This window comes from Ambystoma mexicanum, chromosome 6q (genome assembly GCF_040938575.1).
Source record: "Ambystoma mexicanum isolate Mex_15411 chromosome 6q, UKY_AmexF1_1, whole genome shotgun sequence".
Taxonomy (NCBI): Eukaryota; Metazoa; Chordata; class Amphibia; order Caudata; family Ambystomatidae; genus Ambystoma; species Ambystoma mexicanum.
The window spans coordinates 1,471,779,702-1,471,805,529 of record NC_090937.1 but is presented as its reverse complement, the minus strand read 5'-3'; the positions used below and the strand labels follow the sequence as shown (position 1 = coordinate 1,471,805,529).

The window sequence follows — 25,828 nt, the reverse complement described above, 5'->3', positions numbered from 1 at the left end:
TCATCTTTTCATGTGCGTCACACAGCACCCTCAGTGCGGTGACACTGGGAAGCTTTTTAGGCTGTCCGAAGGTTTATGTACCTTCTCTGGGATAAACTACTGTTTCCCAGAAAACGTAAAGTTAAATTGACTTAAGCCTTTTTAATTTCGTAGACCCAGCACACCCTACCTTATAATAAAGTGCTGGAGGGGTTACCTAGTATCCTCTTTGTCTAGAAACTTGTGTAGCAGTCAAATGCTGCCCTTTTCTATCGAAATGGCTGGTGGCAGTGGTTTTACAACAAACTACCATGATTTTATTTTCCTGACCGCAAACACCAGCAGCTAAACATCTCGAAAGCCATGTTTTTCAAGTTGGCGCCTAAGCCCCCTTTGTTTAAACCGGTCCCGGTCTTCTTTTTTCACCATTTCTGTTTGGAAAGGTCCTTCTAAAGTGTGCGCCAAACCAGGTTTGGTCCCTTTGTTTCTATGCCTTTGGCGGGCTTCAGGACTGAAGACCGCCTCTGGCGCCTGAATGTCTGGAGGGGGGGGGGCGGACAGGAAGTGAGGGAAGTGCCCGAAACTCCCTGTGTGCTTAGTCTGCTAGGAGACCCACATTTACTCTAGTGTGATTGGCTGGCTGACCGCCCGGCAAGGACAGCCACCCTGCTGGGTGAGTGGCAGGAAGGCTGGAATGATTGGGAGGAAACAGTTTAAAAAGGCAAGTCTCCTGGCTTGGAAGGCAGAGTCGATCAATGGAACCAACAAACCGAAGACTAGCTGGAAGAGGACGGCTGCTGCAACTACTGGACCAATCAACTCTTAAGCCACCTGGACACCATTCTCGGAGCTGGTTGTATTTTCCTCAGAGTGCTGCAGGAAATCGAATAACCAGGGAGAAAGACACAAGCTTGTGTGCTTGAAGATAGCTACCCGAATCGAAGAATTGCCAGTTTACCAGCTTTGTAAGGACACTGAGGAAACGCAACCAGCTCCGAGATGGGTGTCCAGGTGGCTTACTTGGAGTTGATTTGTCCTACCAACCCAAAAGAGAAGTCGTCCTTGCAGGGCTTCTCTGTCGAGGTGAGTTTGGCGATTTGCACCTGCAGCAGGGCTTCACCGGGCAAACCAACGGTCCAGGAGTTGCAGCAGCTGTCCTCCAAGTTCTTCTTCGGTCGCTTCGTTCCAGTGGTTGACTCTGCCTTCAAAGCCAAGAGACTCGACTTTTATTCAGTTCTCTCCCATTCATTCCAGCCTAGCTGCCACTCAGCCAGCAGGGTGGACGTCCTAGCCAGACAGTCAGCCAGCCAATCATCACGCAGTGCATTTAGGGCTCCTAGGAGACTTCGCACAGGGCGTTTCACGCACCTCCCACACTTCCTGCCTACCCCATACTCTCAAGAGCCAGAGGCGGTCTTCACTCTTGAATCCCGCCAAAGGCGAATGAACAGCCATCTTTTTCAAAATATTGTCCAGACAGCCTTGCTAAAATGGTCTCCATATTTGTTTTTCGCCATGTCTTTGTGGAAAGGTGCTTCTAGAGTTTTCCTCTGTGCACCAAACCAGGTTTGGTCTCTTTGTTCATTCGCCTTTGGCGGGCTTCAGGAGCGAAACCCGCCTCTGGCTCCAGATTGTCTGGGGTAGGCTGGGTTGCCCCGATAGGCTCCCCTGTTATTTTCCCTTTCACATACTTGGGTGAACTACAGTCCCCAAGTAGTAAAGCAAGATTTTCATCCCCCTTTACATTTTATATAAGTGAGCCAGCATACCCCCACCTTATGTGGAGTGCTGGGGGGAATCAATGTATCCCCTTTCTTCCTTACCTGTTAATATTTTGTTATCATTCTCGAAGAGAAACAAGATAGTTCCAGCCCCACTCTCCCTACTGTATGTTGGCCGGCGAGGCCAGGCCACGTGTTGGGCAGCGCCGAAGGATCTCCTCCGTCGAAGATCTTGTTCGGCGGAGAAACAGCTTTGCAGCTACATCGAGGGGATGGATCTATGTGTTAATGTAATAAGTCAGGACCAAGGTCCAGGAAGTAAGTTTTGCAATGTCTCTCGAGGAGCTCCGCATAAAGGCGACCAAAAGCTGGGCGGAAAAAAACAATGAGGACCTCGACGCGTGAGGGATTGTGGGTACACCGCATGTCACTATAGGGATAGTGTTACAGACACGCCTTGTCGACGTCCCCTTTTCGACTACAAAAAACAAAATGCAATACTCCGCAGTGACCACTGGATGTCGGACCTATGCACAGCATGTGATTCTAAGCAGATTAACAAACATCAGAAATTTTGTTACAATTGCAAATTCACATGTATGCATGTGGCAGTGGTTTAACCTTTATAACTAATTTAGCTTCAGGAATGCACAGAAAGGCCACCATTTTTCTAAAATGATGGATCCTTTTGCCATTTCTTACTTTCTTGCTTGTAATTTAAGGTCTACCCCTGCCATTCTAGGCAGGAATGACCTCCGTGTGAGTTTTGTCTTTGACAGGAATCCGCTTATTCCCCGGCAAGGCTCCATAAGTGTCTGAGAAGGCAGGAAAGCAGGGAGGAGTCCAAAACTGCTGCCCTTTGTCCTTCACCTTGCCTGAAAGGAACCAACTTCCAGTGGAGGGCTGGCTGTCCTGATTGGACAGCCAGCCCGCCCCTTGGAAAATGCAGAAGTTGTGCTGTAGTTCCTGATAAAAACTCTGAACCTGGAAGCTGCAGACCAGTCAACCACCGGAGCTGAAACCGAAGATGAAAAGATGGCTGTAGTGCTTTCCAGCGAAATGAGTGCCCGCTATAACCCTTCCTTCCAATCAACCTAGGGTCTCCAAAACGATGACCCCGGCCCAGAGCCTGGTGAGATCCAGTTGAATCAAGAAGACCTACATTTTGAGCCATCCCACATCGGGCTGCGACCTTGCAGGGCTGCAATAACCCCAATACCCTGGGACCTCAAGCCATTGTGCAGTGCATATTCCGAATTCACCTGAAACTTGGTGCCTTCTCCGGGCTCTCCCGAGAGACTATTTGAGTCCTCGCACCAGAGTGATGGACTAGATTAGTAAAGATAATCCAACCGGCGATATTCAGTCTGCTCCTGGCTTCTGAAAAGAGTGACAAAACCACATAGCCATGAAGAAAATCTTGTCTGGAGCCTTCCAGTCGATCACTGCTGCACAATCCCTTTCAGTGTCCCATCTTTAGTCTTCATGACAAGAAATTAAAATCGACCAGGTTTTTGGCTGCAGATCCGGACCGTCCTGCTGTAAACACCTCTTCTGTGCTCAGGTACTGTGTTGGCTGGGGTATTACTTTATCCTAAGCCTTGTGTGATTCCTGTGTAGCTTTTGGGGCAATTTTATGTCATTTGGGGGGGGGGGGGGGGCTCCTCTCATCCAGTTGACCCAGGACCACTGCTGTAATTCATCTAGGGTGTCTTCTCTGGAGTCCCCAGACCCTAACTAACTCAAAAATGAAATCCTTGTTTTGAAGAGACTGCCTCAGGAACTCTGACTTTCCCTGCAAATGAACCCTACCACTACCAGCATAAGCATACAGCTGGCACCTAGACCACTAGGGTCCCTCTTCTGCCTCTGAGAGAACTCCTGCAATAGGTCTTCTGCCTCTGAGAGAACTCCTGCAATAGGCAAGGAAAGAACTGGGCAAGAAAAGGATTTGGTATTGGGAAAGTATAATCAAGCTTTTAAAAGTACTTACTTGTAAAAGGAGTTACAAGAGTTCTTTTTTCCTTTGACTAGGTTTTGCCATTCTTAAAAGTATACAGGGCAAAATTTACTTGCCAGTGACTTGGTTGCTCCTCTTCCCCAAAAGAAATGCTGTTGGCTTCACTTCACTATTTCTATTAGAAAATGAATGAATACGCGCCCCAACTGGGTTTGCTTCCCCTAACTTGCTGTATAGCCTCTTTAGAAGAAGTCTGCTTTAGGCCTTACTTACCTTTATTAGCAGTGTGCAATTATTAATAAATGTATTGTGGGTTTTACTAACCTTGGTCTGCCTTGTGCCATCCTAAAATAAGTTAGAGAGTTTTTGTTTAACTTTGTCTTTGTTCCAGTGATCTGAAAAACTGGACTAGTTTATTACAACATTAGTTCTTACTCCCCGTTATGAAGAATTCTCAGAAATGTGTTAATTCCCTTCTACCTTAGAGACTCCCAGCTCTTTTTGCTGGACTTTAGGATTTTTTTATCCCTCATGTAACTTTAATGTGATTTATTCTCTGTGTTTTTTAACTTTGGAGTCTAACAAACTCCATAGGGACCCTCTTATACATGGTGACACACAGCACCTTCAGTGCAGTGGCACAGGGAAGTCTTACATTTCAATACCTTCTCTTGGTGAAACTACTCTTTCCAAGAGCAGTGAAGTGCAATTGACTTTACTGTTAGAAATGTGCTAATTCCCTCTACCTGAGAGACCCCCCAGCAACTTTGCTCGATTTGAGGACTTGATTATTATTTTTTTTTTAACCTGGAGAGAGCGAGACCATTTTTCACACTCCTCTATTTTAATGTGATTTTGTACTCAGTGTTTCTTTTGGTTGTGGCGTCTGACAAACTCAATAGGCATCATCTTTTATATTGTGTCACACAACACCTTCAGTGCAGTGATACAGGGAAGTCTTTCAGATATCCCAACGGTTTAAATACCTTCTCTGGGATGAACTTCTGTTTCCCAGAGCAGTAAAGTAAAATTGAATTTACTTACCTTTGTAACTTTCAAGACCCAGCACACACCATCTTACAATAGGGTGCTGGAGGGGTTACTTAGTATCCCCTTTGTCTAGCTTCTCATGTAACATGTTTATGTTACCCTTTCCTCACTGAAAACGCTTTGTGCGGTCCATGTAGAACTTCAGCGCTCTAGCTACGTCCAGCGAGTGCAGAGTCCTCTCAGCCGGCGACAAAGGCGACGGGAAGGAAACTGGCAACACCAAGGTTTCGTTGAGGTGGAAGTCCGACGGCACCTTGGGTATGAAGCAGGGGTGCGTCCTCAGCACCACCCTCGTGTCGTGAAACGTCAAGTATGGTGGCTTGCAAGATAGGGCCTGGATCTCTCCCACTCGTCGTGCGGAAGTGATGGCCACGAGAAATGTCGTCTTCCACGACAGAAACTTCAATGGTGCCAAATGCATAGGCTCAAATGGGCCCCCCTCCCCCCATGAGCCTGGTCAGCACCACGTTGAGCTCCCACGCCGAGGCTGGGGCCTTCCCCAGCGGGAATGATCGGAACAATCCTTTCATAAATACCTTCACCAGATGATGAGACCACAAGGACACCTGTCCCGTAGTTCTGGTGTATCGTGAGATGGCGGCCAGATGTATCTTGATGGAAGCATGAGCTAGTCCAGCCTTGGCCATTGACAGGAGGTACGGCAATACTTGCAGGGCCGTAATCCGCAGAGGGTTAATCTTCTGTGCACGGCACCAGACAGAACCTCTTCCATTTATGTCCGTAGCACTTGAGTTGAGGACGCCCTGGCCTTTGCAAGAACCTCTCTGCAGTCGGCTGGGATGTCGGACCCTCCAAACTCTAGTGGTGCAGGAGCCAGGCCTGCAAGTTCAGCGACTCTGGGTTGTGGTGAAGAATGGTGCCTCCTTCTCTGGAGAGAAGATCCGCGTCCGTTGGCAGCTTGACTGGTGTGGACGCTGACTAGTCCAGAAGGTCCGAGAACCAGATCTGTCTCGGCCGCACGGGTGCGACAAGGATTATCCTGCACCGGGACCACGAGCTGGTTGATGAGCCGGAGCAGCAACGGCAGCGGAGGGAACGCATAAAGGAATAGGCCGTCCCAGGGGAACGAGAAAGCATCGCCCATGCTCCTCGGCTGGGGGAATCTGGTGGTGAACCTCCAGCACTTGGAGTTCGTCGCCATCGCAAAGAGATCGATCTGGGGTTCGCCCCATCGTCGGAAGAGTCAATCCACTTGATCCTGGCGTAGTTCCCACTCGTGGCACGAGCGCAGCTCTCTGCTGAGCGAGTCGGCAATGGTGTTTTTTATTCCTGCCAGATGAAAAGGCACCGGAAACATCCCTTGGGCGACGGCCCAATGCCACAGATCCTGGGCTTCCTTGGATAGAGCAGGGGATATGGTTCCGCCCTGCTTCCGGATATAGAACATCGTGGTGGTGTTGTCGGTGAAGATCCTCACCACCACCTTACCCTTGAGGGAAGGAAGAAAAGACGTGAGGTCCCAGAATACTGCGTGGACCTCCAAGATGTTTATGTGGAGTGGCTTCTCCTCCGGGAGCCAAAGGCCTCTCGCGTGAAGATCTCCAGAGTGCGCTCCCCAACCTTCCAGGGAGGAATCCGTCGTCACCGTCACCTGGTGAGCTGGGGTCTGAAAGTCCGTGCCCGCCTACAGATGAGAGCGGGTACCCCACCACCGGATCGCCTGACGGAACGTCTCGTTGAGTGGGATCCTGTCCTCGAAGCTGCCCGTCGACTGGACCCAGCGGGCTTCGAGGAACTCTTGTAAGGGGCGCATCCGAAGTCTGCAAACGTGCACCAGATAAATGCAGGAGGACATCATCCCGAGGAGGGACTTGATAGATCTTACCATGGCCAGCAGACGCTGCACCTTGCCCAGTATGGTCCTGGTCTTTTCCTCCGACGGCGAGGCCAGCCGTGCCACTGTGTTGAGATCGACTCCCAGCAACAGGGCGACTTGCGACAGGACCAGGTGGGATTTTTGGAAAGTTGATGGAGAACCCCAGGTCTGTGAGCAGCTGGACAGTCTTCGCAGTGTACTCCACGGCAATCTCCCTTTTCCTTGCACGGATGAGCCAGTCGTCCAGGTAGGGGTAGACGTGGATCCCCTGCAGGCGCAGCCGCGCCGCCACTGGTGCGAGGCACTTGGTGAACACCCTGGGTGCCAACTTCAATCCGAACGGGAGGGCCTTGAACTGGTAGTGCCACGCTTGGACCACGAACCTGAGGAACTTTCGGTGTCTTTTTAGAATGGGGATGTGGAAGTATGCATCCTCCAAGTCCAACGACGACAGGAAATCGCCCTCCTCCAGCTGTCACAGCACGTGCAGGAGGGTGACCATCCGGAACTTCTGTGCCTTGATGTACTTGTTCAGTCGTCGCAGGTCCAGGATGGGACGCCATCCTCCCGTCTTCTTTTTTACGAGGAAGTACCTTGAGTAAACTCCGGAGCCCCGAAGCCTCTTTGGGACGAGCTCGATGGCACCTTTGAGCATCGCCCTTACTTCCAACAGTAGTTGACGAACGTGATTTTCCTTCCTGGCCATGGGTGGAAAGCGAGGCACTTCTTCTGGAACACAAGGGCGTGCCCTTGGGCCAGGGCGTCCAGCACCCAACGGTCGGTGGAGATGGACTCCCACACGCTGACGAACCTTGCCAGCCGGCCTCCCACCGGGGTGCTTCGGCGGGGGCCCGGTTCTTGTTTGGAGGCTGCCTTGCCTCCTTGACCTCCCTGTCGATGACGACGGGCACCACCTGACTTGCCGCGTCCCCTGTAGGCTTCCTGAGATGAAGATCTTGCCGCTTGGCGGTACGTCGAGGAGCCACTGCCGGATACCTTGGAGGCACCTTGTCTGCCTCCGGAGCTCCGAAAGGGCGGGCGTCGTTGTTGGAGCACTCCCAGTGCCCGGGCAGTATCTGTGTCTATCTTGATGGCCTAAAGGGACTCATCAACCACCTTCCCAAACAGGTTGTTCCCGTCTAAGGGCATGTCCAAAACCTTGGTTTGTACGTCCTGGCGGAAATCCGTTGCCTTGAGCCATCCTCGTCGTCTCAGGCAAACGCCATTGCCCAACTGACGGAAACCGGTGTCGGCGATGTCTTTTACCACCGTGATGGCGTGGTCCGAAGCAATCTCACCTTCCTGTAAGATTTCAAGGGCCTCAGCCCTTTTGGCGTCCGGCAGGTTCAACAGAGGGGCGATTTTGAACCACAACTCCCTGTCGTAGCGGGCTACGATAGCCAGGGCGTTGGCCGCCTTGATAGTCGTCGCTGCGGATGAGATGACCCGTTGTCCCATCGTGTCCAGCTTCCTGCCCTCGCCGTCCGGCGGGGAAGTTGATGTTGAGGCCGATGCCCCCCAGCTTTCTTCTTTGCCGCCGCCAAGACGACTGAATCCGGGGTACGTTGTGCCCGAAGGCACAAGGGGGTGGCGTCGGGGACCCGGTACTACTACTTGTACCGGTCCCTCTTTGCAGGCACCGTGGCAGGGTTCTTGAGGAGGGCGAGCCCCTCATCTCAGATGGCATCAAGAAATGGTACGGCGAGGACCGTCTTCCTTTTAGCCACGCACGTTGGTAAAGAAACCCTTCCTTCTTCTCTTCTGGGCAGAGCTGAAGAGCTCGGATGCCCTGGAGATCATGGCATGGAAGGATCCAATCTCGTTGGGCGGGGACGCCCGAGCAGGGGGCGACAGGGGACACGTCCCGTCGTCGCCTCCTTCGTCATCTGTACCTGTCGTAGCCGTGTCCGTATCATCCCCGTGGGTAGTAGACCAGGGGGGGAAGGCAGAGCAGGCCGCAGAGGTGGGAGAGGTGGCAGATGCGTCCTCTTATGCGGTGGTCTTTCCGAAGGTCCCAGCTTTGGTTCCCCCGTCGAGTCTGGCTCAGGTACCTCTGTCGGGGGGAGGGGTAACCTTGTCCTTATCTCCGAGCGTAAGGACTGAATCGCTGACACAATGGCCGCTGAAGTGTCCTGCGGCACCGGAAACGACAGGCGCGAGGGCTCTTGACGAACCTCGTAGGCGACACCGTCGCTCTCGTCGGGATCCCTCCCGATGGGCTGGGCCTCCTCCACGACTTTGATGAGCCCTTCTTCAGAGGTCGTGTCTGTATCCACGATGGCCATCTGCCCCTCCCCCTCCTTTTCCAACGAGGACTTTGTGGGGGTCTTCTCAATGGGCCTGAAAGACGACTCCCTCCGCGGTTGCAGGGAGACTCTGGATCCTGAGGTCCCCTCCACTGGCGTAGCCTCCACAGGCTGAGCCAGGGCCGCTGCGACATCCTCAATCGAGGTCTTAGCAGGGTGAATTAAGGCCATCGTCACCTTCTGTATGCCTGGGGCCTTCACATTGGGGGGAGGGTCCGAGCCTCGCTCCCCCTCTGCCAGAATCTTCGAGATCGACTGGGTCCTCTCCAGAAGCTTTGCCGGGTTCTCGGACTTCCTCTTACACGAGCCAGGGCGTTGGCTCGTGGTTGATGGCGCCGGGGAGGATGCGCCCTGCCTGGCAGACAAGGAGCCCGTCTGTTTGGCGCTCCCGGTGCCCGTGGACTCGCGGTGCTTGGACTTTTGTTGGGCCCCCGTCACCGGGGCACCCTCACAGGACTTAGAAGACCGCTCGGACTTCTTTTTCTTCTCGCCTGACGGGCTCTTCCCTTCCAGCCAGTTGGCGAGATGGAGGTAGCGATCCTTCATGGTCCGCTCCGACATGTTCCCACAAAACGCACAGTCCTTCTCCGTGTGCGTCTTTTCCTCATGGAGACAGTAGAGGCATAACGAATGCTTGTTCTCCTTGAACACATTCTGAAGCTGGCATCCAGGGCAGGTTCTGAACAGCTTCCCGGGCATCGAGCTTCCTTTCTCCTGGGCTATGTCCGGGGTAGGCCTCGGAACTTCTGGAATACTCCAAAAGCATAACTTGACGAAATCTTCACCCTTGAGGGGCGTAGAAAACTCCAAAACGGGTCCCCGTTGATTGGATGTAGAAACGGTGGAGCTTGAGGCTCTATTTAACCGAAAAATGAGAAAAATCTACTGAAAAAGCGCAAAAACGCAGAAAAAGCTAGAGAGCTACAGCATGAGGACTACCAACACTTGAACGTGCAGTAAAAATCTGAGGATGGCTGCCAGAGGCGGGGCTTATGGAGAGGGCAGTCATTGGCTGGGGCAGTATGACCCAGAGACCAGTGATTGGTTACTACTAAGAAAGACAGATCAGAAACGAAACTGATACTGATTTTTTCTATACCAAGGATTCCCGGTCTGACGGGGAATATTCATGAGCATGTGAATCCATGCCAGACCCCATGCTGGAGAACAGCAAGATCTGAAGAGCTGCAGAGGAACAGAAGTCATCTGCTGCACTTTTTCTTCAACCTGAAGGTACTGTACAGTCTAAGAGAATTTACCTCTTGTTGTGTAGCCACTTGTCCTCATTGGAGACTTGCTTGGTTGCATGTGTAGAGTTGCTGTCAGCTTCTTTACTTCACACGCCTAATCAGCTTGTGGCCCTACTTTGATTTCTTCTATTCTACAAAGACTTGTTAAACATAGGAAAAGCCTTTCTACTTACCTGCAAGAAGTACTTCAGTTCACTTTTTTTTGCTAACTTATCATTGGCTGGCCTAGGCTCCCTGAATGACTCATCTCTCTTCTGCTTATGTGTTTTGCCTTCCTTCAAGGAAAGGGTTAACTGACTTTGCATTGGGGGGGGGGGTTGTTTTGAAAGTACTTACCTTCTTAAGAATCACTGTGTGAATACTTGTTTTATTCTGAACTCTTTACCACTACTCCCAACAATATTCTAAATGCAAGTGATACAAAAATGCCAACAGCACTCTAGCTATTGAGGGTGTAGGTAGTGCCCGTTTGTCATCCCAAAAGGGTAATTTCTGATTTAGATAACTAGGAGTGTGTATTTTTGAAGTATATTTGTGTGTGGTTTTATATTTCTCCATTCGGAAGTAGGCTTATTCTAAAGGACTGATAAATAATTATTCAAGAAACCTTGTTTGTAAGATTTTATTTGAATACTTGTCACTGTGAATCGCTGTGTAACTCCCCTACAGCTCACATTGACCACTCTTGAGATAAACCTGGCTGCTAAACACGCCACCAACCCGTGTAGTACAGACTTATACCAAAGGTTGGTTTCTTATTGCCAGGAGGTCAGGGTTGTTGTAGTGCACCCAAAGGTTACTGCATACAATCTTGCCTAACGCTTACATTTTGTAACTTTCTAGACTAGTATAACTGAAGGTTATCCTAAATGTAGTTGTAGGTTCATACTTTTCCATTACTTTGTGTTTCACTATTCAGAATAGTATACTTTTAACACTGGGCTGTGCCCCCCATCAATCTGCTTACAGCATTTCCAAAATAATCACAAGTTCCATTACTTACCTTGAAATACTGCTGTCTTTCTTAAAAGTGTAATAGGGTTTTACTGTACCCGATGGCTTAGTGCATTCTAAAATAGTTGATGTGGGTTGGTGTGTGTGTGTTGATGCTCGTCACTGAGTAGCTTAAGGCCCCTCCAGATAGTATGAGTTGATTTACCAACTCTGAGCAAAGTTTTAAACGTAAGGTTGCAAGGAATACTTGTAACAGGGTTGATTTGTAATGTGATTCTATAACCAATTGTCACTGTATGACTGACAGGATCTACTATTGAAATACTGACTGTATTTAGAGTATATATAACCCTGTTTTACAGTTACATGTGATTTTAACAAATCCAAAATAACTAAAACCATAATAACCAATTCCAAAATAACGAATTGGGAACGAGTCGCCCATTTTATTTTCTAATACTTTCTCCCCAGCCCCCAAAACGACATTCCACCGGTTTTACTCCCCAAGAATAGCTGATTGCATTCTGAATGTGTAATAGGTTTGACTTACCTTGACCACTTATTGTATTCTTAATAAGGCTATACTAGGGTTGTATCCCTTAAGTATTGAGTTGGTTTTTAGAATTGTTTTTATATATAATGAGATAGTACTTATTTACCCCAATATTTATCCGGGCCTACCTGTATTTAAATAACCCATTTTCTTTTTTTAACAACACAGTGTTTGTGTTTCTTTGGACCATATTTATGCTACAATTTCTTTGCACCAAACTACAGCCCTCTTGCCGTCCTACGACCATGTGTATGCTACAATTTCTTGTACCAAACTACAGCCCTCTCTCTCCCTCCTAAGATAAGCCTGGCTGCTCAGTCTACACTACAACATACTCAGGTGGTACAGCCTTCTACTAAAAGTGGAATGTTGTAATGTCTCAGTTGTATGGTTTTGTGAAACCCTTAGTTGGACTTCAGTAGAACTGTCCCAATAATAATCTATTTATCATATCTCTTCTGCAAATGTGTCAGAGTTGGTGAAACCAGTGTGCTCACATGAACTTGTGGTTGAAACAACCCTGTGAGGTAGAAGGAAATGAATCGGAATGCAGGGCTGTGGAGCTCGACAGCTCTACCTTCTATCGATCCCTTGAATCCAGCTCATCTAGTTTCTCTTTATTAGATCTATAGTACCACTGGAACCATTACTGCACTGTTTCAGATTATGAACCACTGCCATTTCCATTCAACCGTGCATGGATCCGAATTGCTGAATGCTGGTGGTTGGGAAGAGCCAAACATGTCAAACTGAAGACCCACTGCATTTCTTTGACATTACACTCAATACTGTGGGTACTGCAACATCAGAACAAGAACCCCGCTCAGCAGATCAGAAGACACAAGTTTCTCCCATTAATTTCTGCAAGACACAGACTCCTGTTTTCTGTATACAGGTCCCCCATGTACCAACAGCCACCCTTTGTAACCCATACACCCAAGCGAATTCAGACCCTCCGACGACAGGTAATTTCACAATCCTAGAACTCTTTCCAAAAAAAGTCTATATACCTGTAAACCTGAACCTCATTTTAACTTACCCCCCCCCATCAATAAAGGAGTTCATACAAAGATGTAGAAAATACACACTGTATCTTGAACTGCCTCCTGTCCCAAAGAGTGGACGAGGACTACCATTGCTAAATCAAGATTAAGTAGAACCCCTGCTATCTAGTTCTGAGGGAGTACCACTCGACACATGAACATAGGGCTAAGACAGTGGGACTGCTCAACTTTTACCTGTCCTTGCTTCCAACACTCCCGAAAAACATTCCAGTTGTTCTTATGTGTGGGATCTTGCAGGCACAATAATCGGTTGTCGCAGAGCCAGTAGTGAGGAGTATCGAAGCCCATGAGGCTCGACTTTATTACTAGTCCTTCCGGTCTCTTTGCAAGTCCTTCAGGTCTTTTTGCAACATCTGTGACTGGTTTATTCTGCACCAGCGATGCAAATATGTCATCAAGTATTTTTGGGGTGCTCTTCAGGCCACTATCCAACTAGATGAAGAGAAAATGCAATTACAAATAAATACAACATTTACATGCTACAAAGTCAGTAATGGCAATGCTAGACCTAGAATATGTATGGCTAGAGCTGAATGCATCATCACAATCGCATCTAGCTGACATTTTTATCATTTTATTTATTTCATTTATTACAGCACAGACCCAGAGATATCACAGCGTTTGCACATTATTAGAAAGCAGAGGATGCAGACAAAGACATTAGTATTTTTTGAACAGCCAAGTTTACCAGTTTTTTTTTTAAAAGGTTGTGTATGAACGCTGGTTTCTGATGTTGGGTGGTAGGGAGTTCCAGAGAGAGGGCACTGTGACAAACTCGTGCCCCCTGCTATTTTTCTAGTGAAACTAGGGGTGATCAGAGTGAGGTCTTGTCCTAAAGAGTAACTTTCAAGTATTAGTAAAAAATAATCCTGCATTGCACTCTGGCATATACAGATTAACAATTTCTCTGCTGTTAGGACTTCTATGACCTTCTGCTGATCTGTTCCCTCTTGGCACCATTCACCTGGCCACCCTGCCACCCTCCCGCACTACCCATTCAGCCCCCCCACACACTTTTTCTTCCTGCACTCATCAGACCTACCCTGTCTGCTGCCTTATACCAAGCACTTGCCAAATGCTGGCTGCATTACCGCGGTTTGTTGCCTTTATTATTTTTTATTAATCCATTTCTCCTTTGCTCCACACTCTACACTTCTCCCCCCTTCCATGCACTTTTCCCCTCCCTCTCTGCCATGCACTTGGGAGTTCTCAATGTCACTGGGCCTAGTAAGATTGTTGTTTTGTTCTCCCCTGCTCCCCTCCCTTGCCTTGTCGCGCTCTGAAAAACTTGTGTATGAGTGCGATAGAAATAAAATATCATTAGGACAAAAGGTTATTTACCAGTAACTGTCTTTCTTGATCTTGTATCAATTTTAGAATAAACTACCTGACATCTAGTAGTTAGTCAGGATTATTACACATTGTTTGCTGCAAACTAAAGGTACAGTCAACAGGGGTGTTACATGTTTACTACAGAACCTCATACAATGTATGGTGAAGGATGGATGGGTGCAAGACCAAAAAAAAACAAATAAAATGAAAATACAAGTTTCAGGAAGATTACTGGTAAGTAATGTATCTTGATTTAGAGCATTTCTTACGTGCACCAAACAGACTCAACTGCATTTGGGCGCTTTTTAGGTTCCAGTGCTAAACATAGATTAGCTAGAAGGTTTGTCCATTGGTTGTGGGGGAGATTTTCAGGTTCTTTGGGTGCATCTAAAATGCCTTGTGAAAAAATCATGGTGAAACTGTTAGGCAAAGTTTGTATGCAGTACTCTCTGGGACCACTACACACAACTCGGACTACAGGTATAGGAAACCCAACCTTTGGTATAAGCTTGTACTACACAGTTTTGGTAGCATGCTGAGCAGCCAGGCTTATCTCAAGAGGGGTCAATGTGAGCTGTAGTGGAGATACAGATATTTACAGTTACAAGTATTCAAATGAACTCTTACACTCAATGTTTCTTGCATAAACAATTATTAATTTATCAGTCAGTTAGAAAAAGCCTTCTTCAGAAGGGAGCAATATAATAGTAACACAAATACACTCAATACTGTACACTCTTAGTTTCTAAACTAGTAAATACCCTTTTGGGATGGCCCACAGACAACCTACACCCACAGCTGGGTTCAATGACTAGGGTGCTGGGGGCATTAATATCCTACTGTTGGTATTTAGAATACTTTTAGAAGTTGGTAAAGGGCAAAGATTATTAGAACAACAAGAGACCACAAATATTCTTAAGCAGACAAATACTTTTGGATCCGCCAAGAAGAGTCATACAATTCAATAGGCTAAGCCAAAGTCAATGGGCAAAAGTCTTGTATAGGATGAAGCACTTCTGGTAAGTAAATGGAAAAGTCTTTGCACAAGTTCTTGGGTGTCTGATGAAAAGAATCAAATGTAGGGCCGCAAGCTGAATAGACGTGTGGCAAACACTCTACAGTAAGGTAAGAGGTACGTTCAGTGCAGTGACACAGGGAAGTCTTTCAGAATTCCCATAGGTTTAAATACCTTCTCTGGGATAAACTACTGTTTTCCAGAGCAGTGAAGTGAAATTGATTTTACTTACATTTGTAACTTTATAGACCCAGCACACACTATCTTACATTAGGGTGCTGGAGGGGTTACCTAGTATCCACTTTGTCTAGCTTCTGCTGTAAAATGTAGGTTACCCTTTTCTCACTGAATGGCTGGTGGCAGTAGTTTCGTTTTAACTACTGTGGTGTGCATTTACTGCAGGCTGCGTTCGCAGCTGCAGTAAAGCACCCAAGGGTGCAATTTTTGTCAAAATGGCCCAGATTTTCTTTTTTCGCCATTTCTTTGCGGAAAGGTGGTTCTTGAGATTTACTCTGCGCGCCAAACCAGGTTTGGTCGCATTGTTCACTTTGCCTTTGGCGGGATTCACGAGTAAAGCACGCCTCAGACTCCAGGGTGTCTGGGGTGGCCAGGAAGTGAGGGATGAGCCCGAAACTCCCTGTGCTTAGTCTCCTAGGAGGCCCAAATGCACTCTGTAGTAATTGGCCGGCTGACTGTCCAGCAAGGACAGCCACCCTGCTGGGTGACTGACAGCTAAGCTGGAATGAATGGGAGAGAACTGAAAAAAAGGCGAGGCTTTTGACTTTGAAGGCAGAGTCGACCACTGGATGAAGGAACTGAAGAACTTGAAGAGGACGCCTGCTGCAACTCCTGTACCATTGGTTTGCCCAGTGAAGGCCTGCTGCTGTGCTGAAACTCCAAATTCGTATCGACAGAGAAGCCCCTGCAAGGACGACTTCTCCTCTTGAGTTGGTGGGACCAATCAACTCCAAAGTAAGTTACTTGGACCTTCTGTCAGAGCTGGTTGAATTTCCACAGAGTTGCTGCTGGAAACCGAATAGCCAGGGAGAGGAACATTAGATTGTGTGCGTTGCTTTTAAGTTGGCCAAGAGCTCGAGGAAGATCCTCTGGACTCTTAGGAAGCAGGACTGACCAAGCCTGAGCCCCCCCCCTCAACAGAGTGCGGGACCCCAGAAGAAAGGAAAGTCCACCTCGACAGTCAGGAACCGCTGTATTGCTATTTGCGGTAGTCGAGAGGAGCTGAAACACCGAAGTGCCACTTGTTGGAAAGATTGCCGGTTGCGAGCGATGACCGTCCCATTGCAGTGAAGGAGTCCCCAGAAGCCCCCCCTCTTGTTCCTACGACAGAGGCCCAGAAACAGAGATCTGTAGAGCTACACAGGAACAGGAGTCATCTGCTGCACTTTTTCTTCAATGCAAAAGGTACTGTAAAGTCAGAGAACTTAACTCTTGTGTAGAGTTGCTTGCATCTTCTACTACTCGCAAGTCTAATCCGCATGTGGCCCTACATTTGATTCTTCTTTTCTTCAAAGACTTCAAAAACATTGTGCAAGGACTTTTCTACTTACCTACCACAGGGGCTTCATCCTATAGAAGACTTTTGCCCATTGACTTTGGCCTAGCCTGTTATACTGAATGACTCTGCTTAGGGGATCCAAACGTATTATTTCCTGCTTAAGAATATTTGTGGTCTCTTGTTCTAATAATCTTTTCCTTTTACCAACTTATAACAGTATTCTAAATGCAAACAGTAAGATATTAATGTCCCCAGCACCCTAGCTATTGAAGTCACCTGAGGGTGTAGGTTGTTTTCTGTGGGCCACCCCAAAAGGGTCTTCACTGATTTTAGAATATTAAGAGTGTTGTTTTGAAGTATATTTAAGTGTTACTTTATATTGCTCCCTTCTGAAGAAGGCCTACTCTAAGTGACTGATAAATAACTGTTCATTCAAGAAACCTTGTAAGCGTTTATTTGAATACTTGTCACTGTGAATCTCTAACTCCCCTAGAGCTGACATTGATCCGAGATACAACACCCTACCAAACTGTGTAGTACAAGCGTGTATCAAAAGGTAGGGTTTCCTATTACCTGTAGTCAGAGTTGTTGTAGTGCATCCTAAGGGTACTGCGTACAAACTTTGCCTAACAAAGGGGATACTACTAACCCTCCAGCACCCTATGGTAAGATAGTTTGTGCTGGCTCTAGAAAGTTACAAAACGTAAGTGAAGTCAATTTCACTTCACTGCTTTTGGAAAAAGTTTTACCAAGGGGGGGCATTTAAACCTTTGAGTTCTAAGACTTCCCTGTGCCACTGCACTGAAGGTACTGTGTGTCACAATGTAAAAGATGATGACTCTGGAGTTTGTCAGACTCCATAACCAAAAAGGAAAAAGTTCAGAACTCACATTAAATATATGAGAGAGTGGGGAAAAAAGCTCTCACTCTCTCCAGGTAAAAAGAAAATCAAGTCCTCAAAATTATACTTTCTGGAGAGACCATCAGCATTTTGTTGATTACACCCAGACATGTGTTAAATGGTAAAATGAAACCCCTGTAGGCTGATTGACCATCTTAATTTAGGATCCCACCCTCCCCCCTCATATGCATTAACCATCTCAAGGGTTGGTGGTCTGTTTGAATCACAAAAGCAGATCCATACAAGTATGGTCTTAACTTCTTCAAAGACCACATAATGGCAAAACACGTTCTATAGTTGCCCACCTTGTCTCAGGTTCCTTCAGCTTCCTACTGATTAAGCAGATTGGGTGTTCCCTGCCTTTCCCATCCAGCTGACTCAGAACTGCACCTATACCTGTATTGGAATCATCTGTCTGTACAATAAAGGATCGGTTGTAGTCAGGAGCTCTTAAGACTGGAGCTTGACAAAGGGCTTTAAGTAATGCCTTAGTGCACCCTTCATTCCACCCGACTTTCTTGGGGAATTTGGGTGAGGAGATCACATTCAAGGGAGACGCTATGATCCCATAGTTCTCAATGAAGTTCCTATAGTAACCTGTGAGACCTGAAAAGGCTCTCACTTGGGTTGGAATAGTAGGGGTGGCCCAGTCCTGTACAGCTTGTACTTTGCTAGACAATGGTCTTATTTCACCTCCCCCTACCTCATGTCCAAAGCAGACCACTTTACACTGCCCAATTTGACATTTGCTTGCCTTTATGGTCAGATTAGCCTGCTCAAGAACCTGCAATACATATCCTAAGTGGTCATTATGTTAATTCCAATTAGGGCAGAACACTGCAATGTCATCAAGTATGCCATGCAGAAGTCCTCCATCCCATTCAGAACATGATTCCTTTGGAATGTAGCAGGTGCATTCTTTAGTCCAAAAGGCATAACCTTAAACTGGTAGAGGCCTCCTGGGGTGGGAAATGCTGTTTTCTCCTTGGCATGGTCTGTCAGAGCTATTTGCCAATAGCCTGAGGTAAGGTCAAATGTACTTAACCAAGTTGGTCCACCAGCTCATCTGTCCTAGGTAAACGATGGGCATCAGTCGTGGTGACTGCATTAAGGGCTATATAGTCCACACAGAATCGCAACTCCTTGGATCCTGCCTTTGGTACTAGCACAACTGGACTAGAACACGGACTGGTAGGTGGCACTATTACCCTGAGATCAAGCATCTTGTTGACCTCTTCCTTTATGAGGGCTCTTACATGGTCTGACATCCTGTAACCTCTGCTTTTAACAGAGCAACAGTCAACAGTGAGAATCTCATGCTGGCCCTAAGGGGCCAAGCCTGGTAATAGTGAAAACAGAGGGACAAACTGATTTAACAGAATGTTGCACTCCCCCTGCTGTTCCACTGTCAGATCAGAAGAGAGATTGACTCCTATCTTTCCATCTAAAGGTTGTCCCCTGAGGAGGTCAGGCAGATGTTCACTCTCCTCCTGAGTAGAAGCTAGAAGCAAAGCTCCCAGTTCTGATCTAAAGACATGGGCCTTTAGGCGGCTGGTGTGAAAGACCCTGGGGGTCTCCTTAGGATTGCCTACTCTCCAAGCTTTCCCACAACCTTGAAGGGTCCAATCCATTTGTCTTGTACGGCCCTCTGCCTTGTAGGTACCAGAACAAGAACTAGCTGGTCTTGAGTAAACTCAACATTGTTGGCCTTCTGGTCATGCCAATGCTTCACCAGAGCCTGACTTGCTTTCAAGTTACCTGAAGCTTCCGTCATGGTGTCATTCTCCTTCGGAGACCTAACACAGTCAGTGACTCTCCCTGGCTTGTGGGAAGAAGCACTCTCCAACCCCTCCTTGATTAGGGCCGTTAGGGAAAAATCTTAAAAATTTGCTAATTCCCTTCATCTTTGAGGGCCCAGTAACTTTGCTGGATTTTGAGGACTTGATGTATTTACCTAGAGGGAGTGTGACCCTTTTCCCCCCACTCATGTGTTTTGAAATGTGTTCTACTCTTGTTTTCTTTGGTTATGGAGTTTTAGACAACTTCATAGGCCTCATCTTTTCATTTGTGTCACACAGCACCCTACGTGCAGTGGCACAGCAAAGCCTTTCAGGCTTTCCGAAGGTTTAAATACCCTCCCTGGGATAAACTACTGTTTCCCAGAGAAAGTAAAGTGAAATTGACTTTACTAGTCTTTAAATGCCTAGACCCAGCACACCCTATCTTACAATCGAGTCCTGGAGGGGTAACCTAGTATCCCCTGTGTCTAGATACTCATGTAGCAGTCAAATGCTGCCCTATCCTCTCGAAATGACTGGTGGCAGTGGTTTCACAACAAACTACCATGATTTTTCCCGACTGCGAACACCGGCAGCGTTAAATCGCGGGAGCCATGTTTTTCAAGATGGCGTCTGAGCCCCCTTAACAGTACCCGGTCTTTTTTCGCCATTTCCTTTTGGAAAGGTCCTTCTAGAGTTGGTCTGCGTGCCAAACCAGGTTTGGTCCCTTTGTTCCTTCGCCTTTGGCAGGCTTCAGGACTGAAGACCGCCTCTGGCGCACGAGTCTTGAGTGGGCAGTAAGTGAGGGAGATGCCCGAAAACGCTGTGCTTAGTCTCCTTGGAGACCCAAATACACTTTGGCATGATTGGCTGTCGGGAACATTGGGAATCTAGTGGATACAGTTGGGGGTGCTGGGTGTACTTCAAAGTTGATGGGTAAAGATTTTTGGAACAAAGGAAAAGGTTTGTTTAGTTTCCTTAATCTTTCTTCAGAGATCTTCTGAGCACAGTGCGCAAAATGGAGGCTTCAGCCCAGGCTAAAGTGATGTTTCTGAGCAGCTAGGTTCCATTTCAGAATGTTGAGGGCTGACGGTCTCTGCTGCCCTTTTTCAACTGCCTTTCATAAATTCACTTTAGTACGAGCAGTACCGTTTTTGTAGTTCTCTTAAGGCCTATAACTCCTGGTAAAAATTCAAGTTCAAAGAAGCAGGAAGAGTTGGAGAGAACTTCAAAAAACTCATCTGGTGGGAGTGCTTCAATTTGTTTTGCTTTACAAACTCTGGAAAAAATATTGTTTAAATTGTAATAGTTCTAAAGTTAGGGTGCTGCTCAGCGTTAAGACAACTAAGATTTAAGTCCATCAGCTTTCCTAATTAGTAAAATATATCTACAGAGAGATAGAATGGAGTTGCAGCAGTAAAGGATTTGTAATTTCTCACGTTTGCGCACGAACAGTCTTGGGCTTGTATGAGGATCGCAAACATCAGAAGAACTGAAGCAGAGTATTTTGTAAACATTAGCAGTGCGTAGTTAAACGCTTGGTAAATGTTCATAAGTTTTATGGTTTTTTTTAGTTTTCAAATCATTACGCTCTCCCGTTTCGTTCATTGCCTTAATGAGCGCGAGGGAGAATCGGAACGCAAGCAGAGCGTATAATATGGTCTTCCGTCGCGTTCACTGCTGTTAAGGTGAAGCGCAAGGAAGATACAGAGCGAAGGCCGTGCCAAGCAGTTGTACATCCGACTGCAAGCAGCGGCAGCTGTGAGTCAGAGGACTAATATGAAGCATTGTCTTCAGTAAAGGAATAAGTTGAACACTCACCTATGCTTGTGAAAACACAGAAGGCAAACACTGAGCGTAGACAGGAAAAGCAAATTTAAAGTGGCAGCAGCGTATTTTCTCGGCAGTAATCCACGTGCATGTGCAACGCTGAACAATCATGCCGGGAAATGAAGTTCAATGTACATTTTTAGGAATTTCTTTAGGTGTTTAGGAAGGTACATAGAAGACTGTGGAAAGACTTCAGGAAAACCATTTCACGATTCAGTAAGAGCAAACGGGAAATAGGAAGTGAAGCAAAAAAGGAAAGTCATTGAATGAGGCTTTGTTCTGAGTAAACAGAGAACAGTGAAGGTAACACTAGAAGACCGAGTATTTGAACATCATTTGAATTTTGTTAAAAGTGCAGAGTTATTTCCTCTTGGATCAGCAATGATTTAATACAAAAAGCTTCACAAGTATTTCTGACAGACTGAAAGAAAAGAAGATTGAATTTTCTTTGAAACTTTCCCTCCAGGCTATTGGCGGAGGAAGCACAGGTACACATTGTTGATTTAAAGTTTATTTTGATTGAACATTTTAATGCATGTTTAGAATATTAACCTTTCAACCCCTGGAACCACTGGGAGGTGGTCGGAGTGGTGACAATGGGGGATATTTGGCAGGAGGGGACCATTACAGAGTTTGAAGTACTCGGGAAGAGATGGGGTTACACACGGGCCAGTATATTACATATCACAGGATGATACAGAGAATCAGGAGAACATGGCCTGAAACGAGATGCTAGTATAGACATGATATATGATATGACAGAAGGGGGCATGAGATTTCCAGACTGTATGAGATGATGATGATGTCCAAGGTCGGAAAGGAGTTAACACAACTGGGAGGCGGAGGTGGGCGCCCCGCTAGAGGATGGGATGTGGGAATGTGCTTTGGGATACCACAAGAAGGTGTCAAGAAATGCAAGACTGAAACAGATACAGCTATATATTACGCATAGAGCATACATGACACCAGAAAGGATATCTAGATTCAAGGATGCTGGGAGACAAGTGTGTCCCAAATGTGATGAAGAAAAGGCTGGCATGGTGCACATGTTCTGGACATGCCCAGTAATTGTGCGCTTCTGGGGGGAGGTAGCCCCCCAGAACTAGAGGTAACTAGCGGAAAAGGTGGTCGAGATGATTGTGAACACAGCATGGGCTTGCTTGCTGGGGGGGGGGGGGTTCCCCAGACCGCAGAAACTTAAGCATGTTAACAAATTGAAAGACCTAGCATATGTGCTCGCAAAAGGAAGGATTTCCATGGGATGGAAGACATGTCATAAGGCACGGGTGGATGAAGGATTTGCAAAAGTAGGTGGAGGCAGAAACCATGGTATGGCAAGAGGCAAGCACTATAGGGGGTGAAGAGGAGGCGGGAAGCTTGATGGCATGGAGATTAATATCGGAATTGTTTGGAACAGTACAAGACCTGACAGGGTCCATGGGGTGTGAGACCCCACCACTTGAGGTAGATATAGAAGGCTTGGAACAAATAGGCTCGTAAGGGGGAGGGAGGGGCGAAGCAGTGACCAAATAAACTTAAGGAACGTTTGTATTGTTCATGCATACACTGCGTGTTTGATTTGTATTATTTTTGTTTGAATAAAATAATAAAAGGTTAAAAAAACAAAACAAAAAAACCTTTCATCCCCTATGCAGGGAGCAAGCAAAAGAGCTCCAGTGTCGTTTGTTTTGTCACATTTCCCCTTTCCCCCTCTAGCTGGGCTGATCCTCACTGTGTAAAAGTAGGTGGGGCCCTGAACAGCTACAAGGGACTGTGGGGCCTAGCAGCTTCTACAGAAGGACTTGAAAACATAACATTGGCTGACTGTCCGGCAAGGGTGAGTGGCAGCTAGGCTGGCATGAATGGGAGGAAAGTGGATAAAAGGCAAGTCTCTTGGCTTGGAAGGCAGAGTCTATCACTGTAACGAACGAACCAAAGACAAGACAAGCTTGAAGAGGACGGCTGCTGCAACTCCTGGACTGTCGGTTTGCCCGGTGAAGCCTTGCTGCAGGTCCGAATCGCTAAGTTAATCTCAACAGAGAAGCCCTGCAAGGACAACTTCTCCCTTTGAGTTGGTGGGACCAATCAACACTACACTAAGCCACCTGGATACCATTCTCTGAGCTGGTTGTATTTTCCTCAGAGTGCTGCAGGAAACTGAATAACCAGGAAGAGGGACACCAGTTTGTGTGCTTTACTACTGCTACAGTAATTGAAGACTTGCCAGTGCCAGCTTTTTGACCAGTCCCAGTGCAGGAATCCCGACGTCCTCCCTCTTGTCCCCACGACTGACGCTCAGGCACTGCCAGGAACAGAAGTCTTCAGCTGCATCCTTTTCTTCATTCATAAGGTACTGTGAAACGAGACAGATTACTTACCTCTCGCGGTGAAAGTGCTTGAAACTCGCAACTAGAAGGCCTAATCAGCTAGTGGCCCAACATCATTCTTTTTCTTACAAACTACTTCTGAGAACTTCTACAGAGACTTTACCATTTACTTGCAGAACAGTTTTTACCTATCCAAGACTTTAGCCCATTGACTTTGCCTATCCGATTGAATGGACTCTTCTGGTGAACTCAAAGTATCTGCACTGTCTAAGAATAATTGTAATTATTTTATGTTCTGAATTCCTTTTTGCTCCTCTTTCAAAGATGTTTGAATGCTTCAGAAACGTAACAAGTATAGTACTGAAGTGTATTTTTCTGTGATATTTAACTGCCCCCTTCTAGTGAATGCTTTATAACTGACTGTTCAATAAATTAATAAGTGTTTAACCAAGAAACCTTGACTGTAAGAGTTTATTTGAACACCTGTGATTGTAGACCTCTGTGTAACATCCCGCAGCTCACATTCCCTCGAGAGAAGCCTGGCTGCTCAGCTGTGTAGTACAGACTTCTACCAAAGGTTGGTTTTGCTTACACCTGTAGTCATAGTTGTGTGTAGTGGTCCCAAAGGGTACTGCATATAGACTCTGCCTAACAAGGGCCAATGGATCTCTAACGGGATGACCATAGAGCAGCTCAAAGGAACTGAATCCAATCCCTTGTTGAGGGACTTTTCTATAAGCAAATAGAAGGCATGGTAGTATAAGATTCCACTTTCTTCTAAGGGGTTCTTCTAAAGCACCTATCATGCTCTTCATAGTTCTGTTAAACCTCTCCACCAACCCATTGGTTTGAGGATGGTAGGCTGTTTAGAACTTATAAGACACTTTAGTTTTTTCCACATTGCCTGCATGTAGTGGGACATAAAAGTTGGATCCCCTGTCAGAGATAACCACCTTAGAAAAACCTACTCAGTAAAAATACCAAGTAGGGCCTTAGCCACTGCGTGAGCACTAACAGTCCTCATAGGTATGGCTTCAGGAACTGGTAGCATGGTCTACCACAACAAATATAAATCTATTGCCTGAAGAAGTGGGAGGGTCAAGGGGACCAACAATGTCAATCCCTACCCTCTCAAAACTCCCACAACTGTGAGGGGCACCAAGGGTGCCACGTTCTTGGCTCCACTCTTGCCAGAAGTATGACAAGTGTGACAGCTCCTACAGAATCCATCTACATCAGACCCCATCTTGGGCCAATAGAAATACAGAGATAGCCTCTCTTCGGTCTTCTTGAAGCTCAAGTGATCAGCCAGAGGGATCTCATGAGCCACCTGTAGGAATTGGGGTCTCAGCACCTGGGGCATTACACATCTTCAGTAAGCCCCTGGGGGTAGACTCAATAGGCTCACTGTAGAGGAGGCCATCCTCCCAGTACAGCCTATGCTTCCATGGCTCTTGCCCTTCCAGCTGGGAAGCTGCCTGTTGGCACAGACCATCAAGAGTAGGACACTCTTTGATCTCTGCTGAAGTCTGCCCTAGAGGGTCCACCTTCTGCAAGTAAAGACTGCAGCTGAGGATAGTCTAAGATCCAGATCGCCAACATAGGGAAGGGCTTCATCTAGCTCTGTTTCATTAGTAGCTGTTTCACCACTTCCCAGTTGGTGCTCCCCCTCAGCCTCAGCTGGGGAAGGGATCACTGGGGTGACCTTGGACTGTCCTCTCGGGGAGGTCTATGTCCTTAGAACTGGTTTAGGTATTATACCTTTCTTTCTTCCGGAGAATGTGGGTTTCTCCTTCGTCCCCTTTTTGGCCTGGCATCAGAAGGGTGTCCTTCCTGTGGACAGGGGGTTATAGGTAACTCTGTACCTGAGAGTAATCCAAAGTTGCCAATCTAGTTTGCTCCTGCTTCCTTTTACTGGGAGGCCTTGGTGTGCTCGATACAACTTCAAGGGTCTTAAAGTCATTCCCCTATGACTCTCCCAGGCATCTAATTTCATATACTGACAGGTATTATAACAGTCATATTATTGCACTGGATGAGAGCTGGCAGCATTGGAACCATCTGGAGTGGGCCTCTGCAAGTTTAGTGGGAACTTTGGGTGCCTTAGCAACATCCTCAGGTTTGAAAAAGCTTTTTATCAACCAACGTAATACTTGCCCCAGTGTCTCTAATGGCAGGGGCTCTCCTGTCCATTAACAAGTACACTGTCCTTGTAATATTCTTTTGTTATCTGGAATGGAGTTGTACACATTCACATTCTGCTGTTCCCACAGAACCAGGGACACTAAAGAAACACTGGCTGATACTCCAATGGGGTCTTCAGCCAATAGTTGAAAGTCTTTGACCCACCTAGCTTCTAGCCGCCCGTGCTCTATAAAAAGGCATTACTGTGCCTCATGACTTTTTTCAATTCATGCACAGTTTACTTGTTATGTTTAGCTGCCAGTGCCAAATC

The 25,828-nt window shown here is 46.9% G+C and overlaps 1 protein-coding gene across 1 annotated transcript in view; it reads right to left on the bottom strand.

The window, feature by feature from the left end:
• Nucleotides 1-25,828, bottom strand: part of KDM3A (lysine demethylase 3A) — a 331,646-nt gene that overhangs the window by 149,037 nt on the left and 156,781 nt on the right. Inside the window, exon 18 of the mRNA XM_069632181.1 lies at nt 12,849-13,106. Within this exon, the coding sequence (XP_069488282.1) occupies nt 12,849-13,106 (258 nt within the window). The remainder of the gene's footprint in view (nt 1-12,848; nt 13,107-25,828) is intronic.